Here is an 18,257-nt window from a genome sequence, read left to right as displayed (position 1 = left end):
CTGTCAGAGAATTAGTCTTTTTTATTTGTATTTTCCCCCAACACACCTCTTATTTTCTTGCTAAGCTGCCAAGCTGGATGCAGCTCAGGGAGACTGAGTTAGTGTCAGCAAAGCAGCAGGAACACACAGCCAGGTGTGTGCACAAGTGCATTTCCTGCAGCTGTTATCCCTTGCCCACTATTTGGGCTCGAGGGGGACTTCTGGCTCACGTGACACAAAATAAAAATCAGGTCATTTTATTTTACAAGACAGGGGTAGAACATGACAGTTCCCCTTACATAATGGAACTGAACCTTCATTGCAAAACCCAGCTATCACACACAGAAGTACCAGAAAGACTGAGCTAGGTTTTGAATGGATGGAGACACAGATCCCACTGAAGTTAAAAAGTTTTAGAGTGGTCCCGATACCCACTGTCACACGCTGGCCTCCTGCCTCTCACCAACGCAGACAAGTCCAGCATCAAATGTCCTCGTTAAAAACCACACTCTACAGCTGAGATGATGGGAAGCTTCTTTAGTATCCTGTCCCAGCTTCCAACTTCAGCTAGCCAGCTTTTTCCGTGAGTAAGTCCTGCTAAGGGAACGCTTCTTAGAAGCCATACTGTTGAATGGAGTCAGCTCCGGGCCGGCCGGATCTTGGGAGGGATCCGATTCCTCTTCTACAAACACAAGAAAAGAAGTTAAAGCTGTGATTTGTCAAGTGTACTGCTTAGTGACTCCAAAAAGCCCCATATCAATTCGAAGCAACAGAAGCAGTAAACTGCACTCTATGGTAGCCTGTTCTACTCTTCAGCACTACCTCTCCTCCCCACTGAACTTCCCTGTGCAGAACAAGCATCCTGAAACACGTGAAATAGTGTGTTCACTATTTCTGAACACACTGCCACTGAATATGGAAGTGGCAAATCCACCAGGGGCTTTCGGCACCAAGAGCAGTAGGGCCTAGGGCGGCTGGCGCTCGAGCTCAGCCCTTCCTCCCGCTCGGGTTGTTACCTTGAGCACCTTTTCTCCAGGACGGTGTCTGCCCCCGGCACAGCAGTGGAGACTGGGTCAGTGCTAGGAGGCTGCTCACAGACAGCGTGTTTTTCACTGGGGGAGTTGAGCCTGCAGAAGCACAGCAAGATACTGCAGCACGCTGACAACTCATCACTTTCAGGTAAGTTTCAGACTTGGCCCTTAATCTACTTTTAAGCTTCTATTAAAATCAATACTCTGAATTTATCATCTGAAACAAAATGCAAGTGGGTAGAGTGGCTTTTGCGGGGCACCAAAGAGTATAAAAGGGAGTCTGAAAGTCAATTCAAGGGAGTTCAAGCACATTCAATTTTACTAAAAGTTTAGCAGAAAAAAAAAAACACCTCGCTTATTTAAAACATCATTACCTTTCAGCTAACTCAGTGTCCTAGGTTAAATACACAACTGCAAAAGAGACGAGGTTTGTAGGCAGCGAAGCCTCTTGTGTTACAGGTAAACACTACTATTATTTCACATCCTGGATAAGGACTGATGTTGCTTGAATGTTTGCCTATTTTTTCCCCTCCACTGATGCCAGCTGTTCTAGCAGGACACTGCCTCTGTAAAAAAAGCCTCGGTGTGCAAGCAGAAACAGATACTTTGAAGCTTAGTTCTTTTTACACTTTATAGACTAAAACTACTCTGCTGTAAACTTCTGTTTTCAAAACAAGCCTGGATTAAGTTTTTGGAATCAACAAAGCCTTGCTCAAAGAATGGAAACAGCCTGATTTACCATGGGCTAACTCAACAGTGATCACCCAGAGCAAAATTAAGAAGTGATAACAGTTTCAGTTTCAACACCTGCTGATACAGTGTTATGGCTGGTAAGCCAAACACTTCTGTACCATTGCATTGCATGAACTGGCACTACTGTGTTGGCAAATAAAAGGACTGGAACGTCAGTGTTCATGAACATCCATAGGACCAACTTATGTAGGTGTCCCAGCTTGACAGCACCAGGCTCTAAACTTCATACAGTTGGATACAGCTTTGCACAGACACTGGGCAGAAATAGTGGGCAGCATCAGGCAAGAAGGCAGATTCATCGTTCAGTCTAAGCTCGGAGTGAATTGTGAAAGAAGCCTCCCCCAAGCAACAGTTTGCCTTCCACCCCATGCACTGCAGCACCTTTTTCACATCCATCCACTTCGACAAGTTACCCCTGGATGCAACAGTGATTGCTCAGCCAAGCCCAAGCTTTTAAAGTAAATTCCTCCCAGCTCCTGCTCTTTCATGTTTCTCCCATTACCCCACCATTGTTAACGTGCCAATAGCTGGACTCATCACATGTGATCTGAAAGCTGCCTACTTCACCCCAATAATAGGGCAGAATTACTTTGTCATTTACAACCCACTCTTCCCCTCCATCTCCTTCTCCCTCAGATACAGCCAGACAAAAAAACCGACTTGTGTTCTCGCTATCCCACTTTAAGGCATTTTTGAATTTAAATGAAATGTCACTTGTGCCACTTAATTACCTGACAAAAGGAAGACGTCATCATCCCCTGTGCAACTGCTCTGCACAGGGGTTATGAGCGAACACGCTCGCGGTTTCTCAGGAACCCCAGCATCCGCCCTCAGTTTGCTTTCCTTGCTCCTATCTTGAGGAAAGTCAATGAGATCCACGTTGGACACATTAGTACAAGACCTCTTAGCCTCATGCTTCTCCTCCCTTTCTGGGGATAGGCAGGGATAGACCCGCTTCCGAGATTTCAGGCCAAAAGTTCGGAAAGCAGAAGCCTCCTCAGCTCTGGGTTCACAGTCAGTAGGAGACGGCTGATCTTGGAGCCTGCAAACCCCTTCCAGCTCAAATTCCCCAAGCGTATTTGTCACTTTGCTGCTGTAGTGCTCCAGGATCTTCATCTCCCCCTCTCCATCCATTGACGTCCTCTTTATATCGTCTGTATTTTTTTCACTTTGAGCACAACTAGCATTAGCAGTGCTGCTGGCTGCTCTCTTCCTCCGAGGCCAATCCTTGATAGCATCAGGGGTGGTCTTCCCCTTCTGCTTTGGGGAAGGGGTACAGGGAACTCCCGCTTCCAAGGGGGATGGAGAGGTGGTGTTAGAGGCACAGCTTGTCGGGGTGTAAGACTGACATATGTAGGTCTGTCCTCCACCTTTCCCAGGCGTACTATGGAAAGAGCGAAAGCAAGAGGGTGAAACACAGGCAGCTGCTGGCTTCTCTGGGTGTTTGCTACACCAGGGATCACCAAAGGGGCTTTCTCCTCCCTTGGGTTTGCTGGCACTTGCTTCAGGCTGAACTTCCAACGCTGAGCAAGACCCAATTTTCTTAAAGCGAAGTTTGGGCAGCCCCGACGCTTGCATTTCGAGTTCTACTTCGTAAGTTGGAGGGCTCTTGGAAGGCGCTTTGCAATGGCTTTTAGGAGTAGAGAACCTGGCTGGAATGACAGGATTCCCCAGGCGCGCCGCGGCCTCCCGCTGCCTCCTGTCTGCGGTGCAGCGCAAAGAATAGGCGGCCGCAGCCCCGGGCACGGCAGGCAAGGCAGCCACGTCCGACCTCGAGTTTCTCCTGAGACTTGGAGCTTTCGGTCCTGTACACTCTGGTCTTACAGTTCTTGCTTCCAAGTGATCACTGCTTGTTTGAGAATCACAAAGGAAGGACTCACAGGTGTCAGCACTGGAGTTACTCGCCTTAACCAGCTGCTCACATTCTGTTCTGGCATTCGACACATGTAGCTGCCCTCCAGCACAGGGCTTGGGAGAGAAATGTTTTTCCAAGCTTTTCTGGTCCTTTCTTTCAAAGGGATTTTGAGGCAATACAAGTATTTGTTTGCTTTGCTCTGAGATAGGGGTATTTTCAATAATTTGGGTATTAGAGAGCTGTACACTTTCTCCAGTAGAGCTCCCACTGCCATTATCATTTTGATTATTCTTAGTTCTGGAGGGTGTTACACATGTAAACATGAGGTTCTCTCCTCCAGATTCTGGTTCACATTTGGACTGCTCAGGTGTGTGGAGGGGAGATCTCGAGGAAGTGCCAGTAATGACAGGCAATTTTGGAAGAGATGCTTTAGGGGTGTTAAATTCCCAGGCAAACTCCCTAGTGTGTTCATGGAAAGGAGAGCTGCTTGCCAGAGCATTTCTGGAACTTGCACATGGAGGAGAACTGAAGGAAGGCTCTTCCCTCCCAGCGAGCTGTGAGGTTTCTGCCCTCAAGGGGCTGGCATGTAGTTTTGAACCTGAATCTTCAAGTTTTCTGGGAGTACTTTCCATCGCTAGAGGCGTTGATTCTGACTGCGCCTGGTTTTCCTCTGGAAGGATCTGCCTCCGAGCGCCAACTGGAGAGGTTGATTCTGAGGTAGCTCTCAGGGAGCATTCTGCATTTTGCAGGTCTGTAATAAAAGTTCTTCCTTGGAGGGTAAACATGGAGGAAGGATTAGGATTTGAGTCTTTCAGAGGTAATGGAGAAGAACCGAGCATTTTCAACCCCTCCTTTTCTGGTGTTTGTAGGTCAACTTCGTTGCAAGAGGAGGAAAGTCTTTTTATTGGAGAACAATCCTTAGAAGTTACTTGTGTTAAGTGAACCCTCTTACTTTCTGTTGACACACTTGGTGACGTGACCTGTTGTTCAGGAAGAGAAAAGTACTTTCCCAAGCACTTAGCTGCAGTTTGTCTAGCAGCTGGACTTCTGCCAGGAGTCCTCTCCAGCTTTTCTGGTGTCCTGTGGAGGGTGCGAGGTGATCTCCTTGGTAGTTTACTGGCAGAATTCAATAGTTTCTGAGCAGCCTTACGGGGTGCTTTTTTAGGAGTCTGCAAGGGAAAAAATAGTGAGAAGGATCATGCTTGTTATGTTCCAGTACAACTTATGTACTCCTCTCAATACTTTTTATTGAGATTTAATAAAATAAAATAGAAAACACAAACTGGTTAGCGATTCTATGCAAATTACCCCTAAGTTTATGATGTGTAGGATTGGTTAGGCATCAAGAGGAAAAAAAGAAAAATGGGGTGGGGTGGGGGGGGGGAAGGTGGGAAGAAGAGGAGAGAGAAAAGGAAGCAAGTGCTTTTACCTGAAAGGCAATCGGGTCCTCTAAGTTTAAGGAATCCTTTCTCATTCTCCTCTTTCCAGGTGAAAGCTTCGTTACAGGACTACATGTGTCAATCACTGCTCCAAAGAAAAACCTCTTGGGAGTCTGGACAGTAGGGCTTTCAGAATGCACCTTAATGCCTGTAAAGTAGAACAGCACAGCTGAACTAACAGCAAGTAACCTGACACAAACAGTCACCTCGGTCACTTCAGATGGATGGACAGATAATGTACAAGACCTGACATATTCTTTTCTAGCCAAATTTTAAAGCTGCACCAGAATTAATATTTTGCAATCTAAAGAATAAATAGAGTTCTCTAGGGGGAAAAAAAGCTATCTGCAGAAAGAGTATAAAAATATCCCAGGCTTTATTCTATTTATAGCAAACAGCATAAGAGTTCTGATTCATGACTAAGGATCCTTGTAGGTATATTATAAAGAACTAAGTGTCACCATTTATAGCTGATAATCCTACTGCAAGGAAGCCAACAAAGATCGCTTCAGACTTTGCTTTATGCTGCCACAGAAGAAACTGAAGGTAGCTTTAGGATCTCTCCCATATTTCACATGGACTTCACTGCACTTAGAGCATGCAGACTGACAGTCTGCATGCTGTTTGATGGGCCTGACTGGTTTTGAAGTTGGCAGAGTATTCATCATAGAAGTAGCTGCTGTTCTTTCTGCTATATTCAGGCTTCCAATTGAAAAATAATCAACTGGGACAATTCTCTGTCTACAGACGACATTACCTGACAGCTCTTAGCCTCATAAGTGTTTCTCATAGAGCCAAATCAAATCACTTATCAGTGATCTTCACTGATAACCAGCTTTTCAGACCAACTGTATTAGCCTGCTCAAATCCCGTTCAGTACCTGCTAGATCCTTTTGAGCACAGCTCTCCTCTTCTTGTCCTGGATGGACTTTCTGCTTATTTTGTGAGCAGGACTGTGCAGTAGAAGAGAAAATGCCAGACATAGTCCTATTCAACAAGAGTTGTTTGATGCATGGACTTCTTCTCAAACTTGTTTCTGAAAGGCAAAAGCATCAGAGACTGGGCCTTCTTTCTCTGTCAACAATGGGAATATCTTCAGGAATGGTTCATAAGTGACAAGCACACACCCCAAGAAGAAACTCTGGTGAATACAACTAACACAACAATCCTTCAACTTCCTTGGAGATTTGGAATGCTAATATCTCTCTAACAGATATATGGAAAGAAATTCTCAAAAGATGCTTGCTCACCCTTGAAGTCCCTTGTGCATCTTCAGTTGCAGGAATTAATAGTCTACCTTTCCTTATTAATCTTTACAACCTTTAATCTCAACAGTGGTTGCGAAAGCAGTGAGCAGAGAGTGGTTCTACCAGAGCTGTCTGTATTCCACCAGAAAGAAATAACAGAATGCTTTTATATTGCCTGCTTATGGGTTATCTAAGATGATACGTGCCCTTACAAGCTGCATCACAGCAAAAGTCCTTATCAAAAATCAATGCTTACCACATATGGTCTTCTCTGGAGATTCTTCTACAACACCAGTGTCAGAACCTGGATCAGATGACCTTGAGAAACAGCAAACATTTTAGACTCAGCATATTGTTCACATTTGTGGAAAGAACACCAAAGAGACTGAAAAGCAGTGCTGTATTCTACAACAGAACATTGTTTAGCGAGTTACTCTGACTGAGTAAATTATGAGGCACTTCCCCACTCACTAATGCTTCATTGGGCATAGGAGCCTTTCTAGTTGTAGCACAGCTAACAGTCTTATATGGAAGTGCTAAATTTCAGTTTGGATTCCACAAGGAGGAAATTCATACACAGCTCGCTCACCGGCCCTTCATCTGTTTATGTAGCAGTCTCCTGGAGATCTGTTTATGCAGTGGGGTCTCTGCAACTCTCTTGGTCAACAGCTTGTGATGATCTTAAAGAAAAAAAAAAAAAAAAGCCCTGTGAATGTGAACCTTCATAGAGGCTTCAGTTTAAGAATGAAAGGCCATAGAGAACCATTGTGCATTATCCTCCCTGCATTCGTGTCTACATTCCTCCCACCCCGCCAACATAAAAATAGAGACTTAATAAATAAAGTCAGATGTAATTAACCTACTCTGATATCTTCTCTCATTCGCAGCTCCTTTTTAACCTAAAGGACTTTCTTTGGAGGTGTAGGGATTTCAATAAAAGATAAATACCATACTAGTCATTATCCAAATACCGCAGCGCTCACCTAAAGTATTTTCTCTTTCATTAAAAATAAAATGCAATTAGTTTTTTCAGAAGCAAGGATGCAAGAAAGGGAATATTAGCAAAAACTCTTCCCCAGCAATCCTGTACATGGAACTCATGTCCTACCTTTAGGACCTTCATCAGTGCATTTGTATTTTAGGCCTTCCACAGCAGATACTGACTGACTTCTTGGCATCTTCTTCTTCAAGGACCTTTTTGATGGTGAAAGCACATCTTCATTGAAAAGATTTCTCCTTACCTTTGTAACCTCTAAGAAGAAAGACAAAGCAAGAAATGATCAAATAAAGGAAGGATAAAAAAAAAAAAAAAAAGAGTGGCAGTTAGTTGGGAGCAAACTCTTGTCTTTTTTTATTTTAATTCTTCCTCTTCCCTAGGAGAGAGAAGAGAAATAATTTCTGGATTCAAAGAACTGAAAGGTTTCCTCTTCAGGATAAGTTAAGTTTTCTGCATGTATGAGTGTACATAACAGCACAGTCACTCTTATTTACCCTTCCTAAAAGTTTTGTAGAATTTTGCAGAGCTTGCTGCAGATCTCATGCATTTCTCAACAGAAATCCATCGTGGCTTACTAAAATGTGCAGGGAAAACAACATGTGCTGAAGATGCACCTTTCCATGGGAAAACTAGAAGTCAACGTACCTTGCACTGCTTCTTTCTGCAACGAAGGCATTTGCTGGGGTTTCTCAGTGGCAAGACAAGAACGAGAGTTCTCCTGAAACAGAAGAGCAGTTAGACTCACTGGCAGTGTAAGGTTACAACTGCTATGAATGAATGCAAAAGTAAGCTCCAAACCAAATATTTACTTATTAGTTAGCCTTATGGTTCTCCAAAGTGGTTTTTGTTTTCATACATGTGATAAGGTATCCCTTATAAACGAAAAAGATGAATAAAGAGCAAGATTTTGCACTCAAGTCTCACTTCAAAATGTTGCTGCTCACCTGCAGGAGCAACCCCACACAATCCCTTCTGGGAAAGCTTTACCTTTCTGATGGGATTCTTTGCTATCTTGGGAATCTCAATTTGACGCAAGTTCTGTGGTGCTTCTGTCATGCTCCTGTGCCTGGCTAATACGTTATTCCTTTGGAAGTTAAAGAAAAATAAAAAAGTTAACTACACTTCTGATTCATTTTAACTTATATGGCAACTTAAACTGGGGATTGGCTCTAGAGATAGGAAATCTTTACCTACACTCAGATCACAAGTTTTGTGTTGGTACCTTGTTTATATTGCAAGCATCTTTCAATGGTTTTAACAGTTGCAAGTGTAACTTTAAGGAAGGCATTAAAACTTATTTCTAAATTCTTTAAGATGAACATAAGGTTCACAGAAACATAAAGTCCTACAATAAGCTGCAGTCTTAACTTTAATGATTTGCAGTCATCCATTGCATATGACAATATCCTCTTACAGAAGAGGATCGTGGACTCTACATTTGTAGAGAATACATACGCAGAATCAAGGTCACACTTTCAGATTATCAACAACAGGGAGTTAAAAAAAAAAAAAAAGTCCTTAATTTTCCCTCAGATATACAGCACTATTGATGAATATCAGCTTGTCCCACCTAGTTACACAGGAATAAACACCACAATGAAGGGGCTGCAGGTTTTGAGTGCTCTTCAGCCCTGCATCAGGCTGCAACAAGCTGCCCTTCTATTTGGGATTGATACCTTCTTTTTTTGGCAGATCGGGTGCGCAGCTCCTCTAGCTGATCACTCTCAGTGAGTAGGCAAATGGTGCTGGGAGTCAGGGCAGACGACAGAGAGCGTGGAAGGGCTGGAGACTTGCTATCCAGTGTCACCGAGTCGTCGCTGAAGAAGTCTGAAGGCAGCACGGATGCCAGCTTCGGAGGTATTTGCGTGCCTAGACTGTAGTAGAGATCTCCAAGGGTCTTCGGAATAGATTCCATGTAACTAGAGTATTAGAGATAAGCCATATCAAAAAAGAATATGCTATAAAGCCATATCAGTGTTTTAATTCCAAGTTTTGAACTAAATCTTTGTTAAGCTTCAACTTTTTTTTTCCTAAAAGTGCACTGTTTTATTTGCTAAACAGCCACCCTCTCTTCAATCAAGAGAAGCATAACAAGCAGAATACATTCAAACTTTTCAAAAATCATAAAATCAAATCTGTAGACTGTTGTTTATTCATAAAATATATCCAGTCAAAACCACATTACCTGATAATACTTAGTCACTCTAAAGAACTTACGATGTTAATATTTCCTCTAAAAACTTTGTAAGATATCCTGGGTCTTCAGTCAGACACAAAATACGCAGCATCTCTGTCATCTGGAAGAAAAGTGTCAGGCAGGAAAATGGATTAAACTGTGACAGCTGCCAATACCAGATTTTGGGCATAAAATACAAAGCACTACAATAAAAGCAGGGAGAACTGCATTTTCCAGGTCTACATTCTTGGTCTCATCCGGAAACACAAACAGGTCTATAATTTACTTACCTCCTCTAAAAGCTGCTCCATTTCATCAGCATTGCTTTGTAGTGAAGGACACTGAAGACACAGTTCTAGACGCAGAAATACCTGCAGTCGGCACCTACATGAAAAAATAGTAGTTATCAGTATCCTTTTTTGTGATGGAAACAGCTTATTTAATCTTAAAAGGCTTGTTCAAAAAGCAGCAAACATTGCTCCTTTTGACAGCACAGGTTTGGTTAGTATTTGCCTTTGGTGGCAGGGGAGACATCTCATTTCAGATAAACACCGTGACGCCAACCATACAGTACATACATGTGCATTTAAAGAGTTTTTTTTGTTTGTTTGTTTTTACTGTGTCCACAAATGCTCCCTGGATGTTTTACCAATGTAAAAACCCTTCCATGTGCACAAAAAGCCACCAGTAAAAATTGCTAACTAGCTCCATAGTGTCTTAGAAGTTGCAGTAGATAATGTCTCTTACTCTCTGACTTTGGTTTCCTTCTCTGAGCCATGCTGTTGCCTGAGGGTTTTGCTGGTCTTCAGTAGGTGGCTTCTGACTCTTTCCACACAGGCCACCTGCAGACACACAATTACAAAGACTTCAAAGATGCTTCCTCTCCACAGGGCAGGTTCTTTTCCACACTCACTCAGTTTTCTTTGATATAGTTCATTTTTTCCCTTTGCCCTAAAGGAATTACCTTCCACTTTCAGTAGTGGAGTTGTTTTGAGGTAAAACAAAAGAATGTATAGCTTGAAATGAGAGAGAGAGAAAAAAAAAAAAAGAGGTCCTGAAGCTGCAAGCAGGCCTATGACATTTTAATTAACTATGGATCTGTCTTTCAGTTTTTTCTTCAATTAATCACAAGTTAACCAATTTTGGTTTTTAAAGCAAGCAAACCTCAATTCTTAAAACTATTTCTTTAATTAAGAAAATAAAAACAAACACAAACCTCTCTCTTCTGAGAAAGTAATAGATGTAAGATAACCATGTAAAGCAAATCCAGAAACACATTTAAGATGTGTTCTTAAGAGAACACATTATTTAGTATACTAGCTTTCAAGAAATGAAATTCAAATTCAAAGCAAGGTTCATGTTAAAAAAAAAAAAAAGGCTTTTGCAGCTTTTAGCCAGGATGAAAACTGATAATTGGAGCAGATTTTCTTAAATTCTTTACAACTATTGGCAGTCCTTCACTACTGTGGGAACTCTGATAACATAACTTAAAACTGTAGTCACATGCATCTCTTTATAAAACCTTACAGTAAGATGAAATAAAAATAATCTGAAATAGATTTTTGACTTCCAGTTCAGTAGTAATCCTTCCATGAAATTTTAGTCAAATCACAAAAACTTCTACAATGTAAATACTGTGTATCTGATCTTCATGCTAACATGCTCTTTCTTACCTCTCTCTCTTTGGCATCTTGTATTTTCAGGAACCTTTTTATGGCTGTGATCATACTCTGGGCACACAAAAATGAAGCAACTCCCTCTGCAACAGCCTTCTGGTAGCTTGCAATTAAATGGGACAGCAGTTCCTCCTCAGTTTTGAAGTCTGTAATGGGAAAATTGTTAGCTAAATGCCAATTCATTACAGCTTACTGAAACAACACATTCTAGCTAAAGACTTCCTTTTTTTCCCTTTGTGTTAAGGAGAAAAAAAAAAAAAAAAGAGGCAGCACAACTTCACTACAACAGACACATCTGGAGTACAGAACACTAACAAAAGCAGTCCAAGGTGCAGATCCACAGCAAGTGAGGTAAGCTCCAGCCTAAATCAATCAGAGCAAGATTCCATGTTACTGCAACATCCTGCTCCTTGGCAAATCGGTCTCAGCAGCAAGTAAAATCCTGGCCTTCAAAGTCAGAATAAAGAACAATTTGCACGGGAAAACTTTCCACCACTTCCTTTCTATAACCAGTCTTTTTTTCTGATGAAGTCTAGGCTACAAGTCTAACCTCTTATATAGTGTAACAAGGGGTAAAAAAATTCATTTCCAGAACTTGAAAATAAAAACCTCAATCCTGGCACTGAGACTGAAATCCATACCCACTCCCTCTTGCAGTGGTACCATGTCCTCTCCAAAGTTTCAGAGGACAGAAACAGAGCAGCACAAGAAGCATCATCACAGATGCTGTTTGGCTCAAAGAAACATGGTCAAGAAAGTGCCTTTATTTTTGCTCTACTAATAAAGAGGACTACATTCCACTTACATCTTGCTGGCTGCTTCCTTTATTTCCTTTAGTAAAAAAACAGTTCCTTATTGTTTCTTTCATACAGGGGTAGGGCATGAATACTAACCCTCCAAGTAATTGTAACACTAAATCTTTACAAAGTTTTAGTGTTATCAGACCAGAATGCCAGAATAATCATCATTCTGGGCCAACCTGAACACACAAATGAAAGCATCTGTTTGCTGCATAGCTCCCAGTACTCCATTGTTTTCCTTCCTTCTCCCTTCCATAAGGATCCCATTTAACTGCCACATACAGACTTCAGAACTGGTAACACAAACCTATCGACATTTTGAATGCCTTTTCCTTTTCTTCCAGCTTCTCATCCAGTCTTTTTGCTGAAAGTTTCTGTGGGACCTTCTCATTCACTGCTGATGGCACACCATCAGGGTGAAACTTCTGAGCTTTTACATTCAGTCTTGCTACATTCAGCATCTGCAGAGAGCGGGACATGGTCTTCATCTTCTGTCTGACTGGCGTTCGGGGAACCCCACCTGCAAGGCCACAAAAAGAGATCTTTATCATCAGACAGAGACAGAGCAGAAATGCTAAAATACTTAGTAGCAACAGCAGGGGCCTCTACCCCAACAGCTAATGAAACTGCAAAACTCTGCACACTGCTTTCTAACTGTTTTGTTAAACACTCTGTGCATTTGAATTGCTTAAGGATTAGCATTGTCCTTTAGCACAACCCAAATAACTATAATAATTATGAGTCTGAAATAACCAAAAAAAGCCACAACATGGAAGCACGCCATTCTTCAAGAGATTATAAATTTTAAGTACTTATGTTAACAGAACTTGTTGAGAAATTCTCTATCATCTTTAAAGGCAGCATGCACACTTCCAAATTACACATACGTCTTTTCTTATTTCCTGGTCCAACTGTGGCAGATACATCACTGGATTTCCTCTGGTACATCTCAGATAGACTTTCTGAAAGTTCCACCTCAGATTGGTGGGCATCATCCCTTTCATTAGTTGAATTAGCTTGCAGCAACCTGGTATGATAAAGTAAATCAGTACGGGTATCAAAAAGGAGAGAAAAAAAGGGGACATGCCTGTTATTTCACTGCACAGTAACTGGTTTTTCTATAGTTGGCAATTCAGCTCTTCAGGGCAAGTGACACGCTAGCAGTCTTCCAGGTCCTCATTCCCCCAGATCTTACTCAATAAAAAGGGGAAGAAAAACAAAATAGAGCAGCCCACAACCCACACCCTCCCCACCCACAACTCTTAGAATGACCAAAGGCAAGTCTAAGTTCTCCATGTGGAATAGGTACACCACTGACCAATGACAGGAACGTGCAGAAGAAAATTTGTGCAAATTAAACTTTCTTGCCTTAGTCGTTTTTATATGCTAAGCCTGCTTTCTTCAAAGAACTTGCTAATAAGCTCCCACTGGGAAAGCGGCTACATTTGGCATCTCACATCTTACCCAACAAGAAGACATAAGCTTATCACTTGTCTTAATGCCTTGGCTAATTTTAAAACCACATACCACTCGTGAAGTGGTCAGCACTTCAATCCAAGCAGATACCCAGGCACCCCATGTCCTTTTTGTTTTACACTTTTGCTCCATTATATCTCAGTGTATATAGCAAACTTAGAAATAAGAATGCAAAGAGAAGCCTTCCGTTCTATAATTGAATGCTCACTAAACAGGAAGCAGAAAGTCTCTGACCATTACTCAGACACGTTTCAGAAAAATACCTGAATGACTCCATCAGATCTGAACTCGCCCCACAAGCGTTCGAGGAAGGATACCACGCTTCAAGCACTGAAGGATGCCAGCGTCCCGTACGGGACAGCTCCTGTTGGACCCACTCTGGCACAGGAGTTTCTTCTGAACAGAGGAAAATAGTCATAATGAAACTACGTGAAAGCATAGAAGCTTTGGCCTTCACTGAGCCTCTAAAGCTCAGAGTTCCAAAACTTTGGATCCCAGGGAAAATTTAATAGTCAAAACACCAGGCTGGGATACTATAATGAAGATTCTATACTGCAAAGTAGGCCACAGATTAGTGTCTCTGCAGTCACATCCAAAATTTTGCTGGCCAGGAATTGCTTAGGGGACACATTCCGGGAAAATCCCTCCTAAAAGCTGGTCACCAAGCACAAGAAACTGTGCTTTACCTAAAAGCTAACAGAAACCAAAGATCTGTCACTGAAACAGAAAGATATACCACTGCAGATCTCCCAGTCACAAAACCAGCTCTGAGATATAGAAGACAAAACAAACAAGCACCAAAAATCACCGAGGAAATCATTAGCTTTAAGTGACCTCCAACTCAGATCTACATACAATTAAAAGGAGATAAGTTTTGTATTTCCAGTGCTTACCAGAGCTAGTCGGTAACTCTTCCACCGATGTGTCAGTCTCACTCAGGACGCTGTTCACGATATCTGGGAGGTGAAGCACACGCTCTCCGCAAGAGCTCTGCACTACAGCTCCTTCCAGGCTGCACCGCTGAGCTTCAGCTGCCTTCTCAGAGCACAGTATGAGCAGAACTGCAGTACTCGCAGAAAGCGGCGACAGGACAGCAGTGCAGGGGCATGAAGCTGGGGATAGAGACACCTCAGCAACCTACATGGAGAGAAAGGAATGTTTGCATTGCCTAATAACCCCCAGAGATCTCAGGTAGTTCATAGACAGCTTAAAACTTACTCAGTTTTCTAAAAATGCTTCTGACCTTAGACCCAAATGAGCAATTTACAGTATAACAAATACTACTATTACTGTGTAACAGCCTGTTTCAGAATAGACGTTGGTTCAGGGCAGACAGAAAGATTTACCATGTGAAGTTCTTCAGTCACTAGAGTCCATAAGAGCTGATGAAACAGTGACCTGTTTTGTTCTGCTTGTTCAGCCTGGGAACTCCACAATATCCAGCTCTCTCCAAGAAAGTTGCTAGCTTGCATCAAATTCCAACCTGTTAAGGTACCTCTCAGGAAGATATTGACTGGATGCTGTTGTTGCCTTTGCCCCATGGCTAGGGGTTCCAGGATCACCACACAGCTTTCCTGCTTCTCTTTTCCTGTGCAAGGTTAAGATGAAACTGAAAATCATTATTTGAATATTATAGAACATGCAAATAACGCGCAAAGCAATTTTCCTCTAGCTAAGGAGACAACTTCAATGAAAGAAAAATAAATTTGAGGTTAAACAGTAAGTAGCTCTATAGTAAATGTATGATAACCGCCCTCCTCAAGCTCTCACAAAAAAGCTGACTACCAAAGAGTCAAGGGACTACTAAAGAAAGAGACCATTCATCTTCCTTTAAAGCTGATCTGCTCTCTTTTGAAGGTGCTTTTCATTTACCTGCTTAATTTGAGCAAATTAAAATAGCTGAGATAAAGCACATGGAAGAAAATCCTGTACAGGAAGATGGAACCAAAAAAGAACTGTTCATACACCCAGACTTCTCAGAAAAATGGAAAACAAACCAACAGAATACAGACCAATAGCTGTCCTATCAGAGGCACTGGAACACACTTAAGACTGGGTTTTTTTCTTTAATATACATTACTTCAGTCTTAATTATCTCAGTCATGCTGGTCACAAGGCAAATACATCAAGGATTTCCCTTGTGCAACAACAAATCATACGTATTTCTAGGTATACCCAAGTACCACATCTTATTACCATGCATGCCGAGAAACAACCTCCCTTCTTGCTGGGGGAAAACTGCTTGGAACGCAGAGGGCTTCGAAAACAAGAAGTTCAAGGTGGAGTCCAAGGGCAGGAGCACGGTCCATGGCATGGAGGAACTGGAATCTCCAAGAAAGCCATGAGCAAGATCCGTTCTGTGGTGACTCAGACACTGCATCAGGATCTCAGATGACAAAATGGTGCCTCCCATCTGGTGAATCAGTTCAAACATTGTCCAGTATCCAACATGATCTGGAGATTCGAGCAGCTGTAATAAAGCGACAGGCAGGTCTCAAATTAGTTAGCAGTCAGAAGATCTCTAGCCAAGCAACGAACATAGATTACAGGCTTTTAAAGGAACTGGCATAAGAAATACACACAGCACATTTCAAACATTTTCAGAGTTTTTATGGAGTAAACTAGCCCTCCTAGGAATAAAGAAAATACTGTGCACATTGAATTGAGATGCAGCCATTATCTTTGAGCACATATTCCTGCATCTAATATCTAGGCATCTGAATTGTCAGGCTGATAATTCCCTGTCCTGAACAGCTATAGCTCCCACTTAACTGAAAACACAGGACAACCCATCAATAAACACCTGCACTCGCTCAGTGGCTGATGCATCTTAATCTCCACAGGGAGAGCTACTGCTCCAGTTCTGGCCTGTTACTGAACAGCATATTTGACAGCTAAGGGAGACCTGACCCCTCTTGCTCCCACTCAAGACTTTGGCAGAAAGCCGCACGTTCTGCCTTCTTCAACGGGCAGCAGTGGAGGAAAAGGGCCTGTTATCATGAGCAGTGCAGAGGTGCACAGCCTCCCCCAAATACCTTGGGCCACTCTGCAGTGTCCACCCAGTAGAGCGTGATTTTCTGCTCTGCCATCAGCTCCCGGACTCCCCTGGGCAGGAGCTTCTCGGCCAGCTCCTGCGGTGCGGGCGGCTCGCAGGGGGCAGCGGCCTCGCTGCCGGACACGAACTGCCGCAGCTGCCGGCGGGAGTGCGGGCAGGGGGAGAAGAGGAACACGGCGTTCACGAAGCCCCCGGGGGGCGGCGGGTTCTCGGCGGGCTCGGCGGCGGCCGGCCCGGCGCGGCGGCTCCTGCGGAGGGGCTTGGCGGGCGAGGCGATCTCGGGCCGGTCCCACTGATAGTCCAGGAGCGTCTCCTTGAGGCCGCTGTGCGTGAGGGCGGCGCGGGGCGCCGGGCCGGGCAGCGCGGCGCCTCCCCCCCGCGCCGCCAGCCGCGCCGCCAGCTCCTCCTCGAAGCGGGCCCAGGCGCGCGGCCCCGGCGCGACGAAACCGCCGCCGCCCCGCGCGGCGCCGCCGCGGCCGCCCTGCGAATCGAAGAAGCTGAAGGCCCAGCGCAGCCGCGGCAGCCCGAGGCGGCAGCCCAGGTGGTTGAGGAGCCGCAGCGCGCCGAGCTGCAGCCGCTCCCGCCGCGGCGGGCCCGCCGTGTCAAGCAGGAAGACGACGCTGTGCGAGCAGGCCATGGCGCCCGCGGCGCCCCGCGCCCCGGCGCGGCCCAACGGCCGCAGCCCCGCGCCCGCTCACGGCCCGCGCGCCGCCGCCATGACCGCCGCTCCCGCGCCTGGCGCGCTCGCCGCCTCGCGCCCTCATTGGCTGTCGCCTCGCGGACCGCGCCCTCCGGCGCCGCTCCCCTATTGGCCCTCCGTGCCGCCCGGGCAAAAGAGCGGGGCGGAGCTCTTCGCTGATTGGCCGGCCGCCCGCGGGAGGGCAGCGCGTGCTGCCATTGGCGAACGGCCATGACGCGCGCGATTGGCCTTCGCTGCGAATTTAAAATTCAAAAGCGGAAGAGGGGAACGGAGCAGTGATGTCATTTCCTTGCCTTGCTCTTGGGGAGCTTTAAAGGCGTGACGTCGCGCTGACGTCATCGTGGTGACCTTATGTGGCAGTTGGGGCCTCCGAGTGCAGGGGCAGGTCCAGGAGAGCACCGAGAGCTCATGGGAATTCTTATTCCAATGAACCCCCCTCTGAACTGGCACCTGCCTCAGACAGGAGCCGCCATCCTTGATCCGTGACAGCCCATGGCGGGTTCTCCTCCAGCCCCCTCCGAGGGGCATTGGGCAACACCAAGATTCCCTTGGGCCCTGCAGCACAGGGGGCTCTTGGCCCCCGTGTCCCTCAGCTTCTCTGAGTCTGTTCTAATGATACCAAGGCAGGGATGCAAAGACAGGCACAACTACCTCACGACAGAGACAATGACCGTTTCTAAAAAATAAAAGCAAGTAAAACATGTTAAAGCTGCCCCAATGAGATATTAAAATGCCCTTCCTGGAATAAAAGTTTGGGGAGAGGTGGTGCCACCTCCCCAGCAGGTGACATTACTATATGAAGTCTTCCTAAATGTCTCTTGGTAATTATCTCTTTTATTTTCAGGTTGTTTTGGAAGCTTGTGGCTGCTGCTTGTTTTAATAGTTCCTTAAGCCAGGGCTTATCTGATTGCAGAGTCATTTGCATTGTGCTTGCTGCTCTTTGTACGTATCAGTCATGTCAGTATGCTTCTTCAGCCAACAGGATTTGGGGTTTCTTTGCATAGACGAGAAGCAGCTTCTCCTGGTTTTGTTTAGATGGGTCTATGTTCCTGTAGACGCCCCTGAGTGGCTGC

At 44.5% G+C, this 18,257-nt stretch overlaps 1 protein-coding gene across 1 annotated transcript; it reads right to left on the bottom strand.

Annotated features, from left to right (window-relative positions):
- Positions 1-220: 220 nt before the first annotated feature.
- On the bottom strand, positions 221-17,121 carry TICRR (TOPBP1 interacting checkpoint and replication regulator). Its single transcript, XM_088539693.1, has 22 exons — positions 16,465-17,121; positions 15,626-15,899; positions 14,776-15,017; positions 14,323-14,566; positions 13,693-13,822; positions 12,841-12,980; positions 12,261-12,473; positions 11,151-11,299; positions 10,225-10,319; positions 9,768-9,861; positions 9,519-9,598; positions 8,978-9,220; positions 8,289-8,385; positions 7,947-8,019; positions 7,413-7,556; positions 6,894-6,984; positions 6,561-6,622; positions 5,938-6,093; positions 5,048-5,205; positions 2,495-4,787; positions 996-1,106; positions 221-661 (listed from the first exon to the last, which is right to left on the bottom strand). Exons 1-22 carry the CDS (start codon positions 17,119-17,121, stop codon positions 543-545), a joined length of 5,865 nt encoding a protein of 1,954 aa, XP_088395819.1. The 3' UTR covers positions 221-542.
- Positions 17,122-18,257: the final 1,136 nt, after the last annotated feature.

This window comes from Tinamus guttatus, unplaced genomic scaffold (genome assembly GCF_059628265.1).
Source record: "Tinamus guttatus ecotype Peru unplaced genomic scaffold, ASM5962826v1 Tinamus_guttatus_pri_ptg000004l, whole genome shotgun sequence".
Lineage (NCBI taxonomy): Eukaryota > Metazoa > Chordata > Aves > Tinamiformes > Tinamidae > Tinamus > Tinamus guttatus.
This window is presented reverse-complemented; position numbering and strand designations above follow the sequence as displayed.

Coding starts and splice junctions, on each gene's coding strand:
- TICRR (XM_088539693.1), bottom strand. CDS start 17,121: ATGGCCTGCTCGCACAGCGTCGTCTTCCTGCTTGACACGGCGGGCCCG. Junction 10,320..11,150: donor AAGATGCCAAAGAGAGAGAG/GTAAGAAAGAGC, acceptor GTGTGTCTGCAG/GTGGCCTGTGTGGAAAGAGT. Junction 8,020..8,288: donor CAAAGAATCCCATCAGAAAG/GTAAAGCTTTCC, acceptor CTTCTGTTTCAG/GAGAACTCTCGTTCTTGTCT.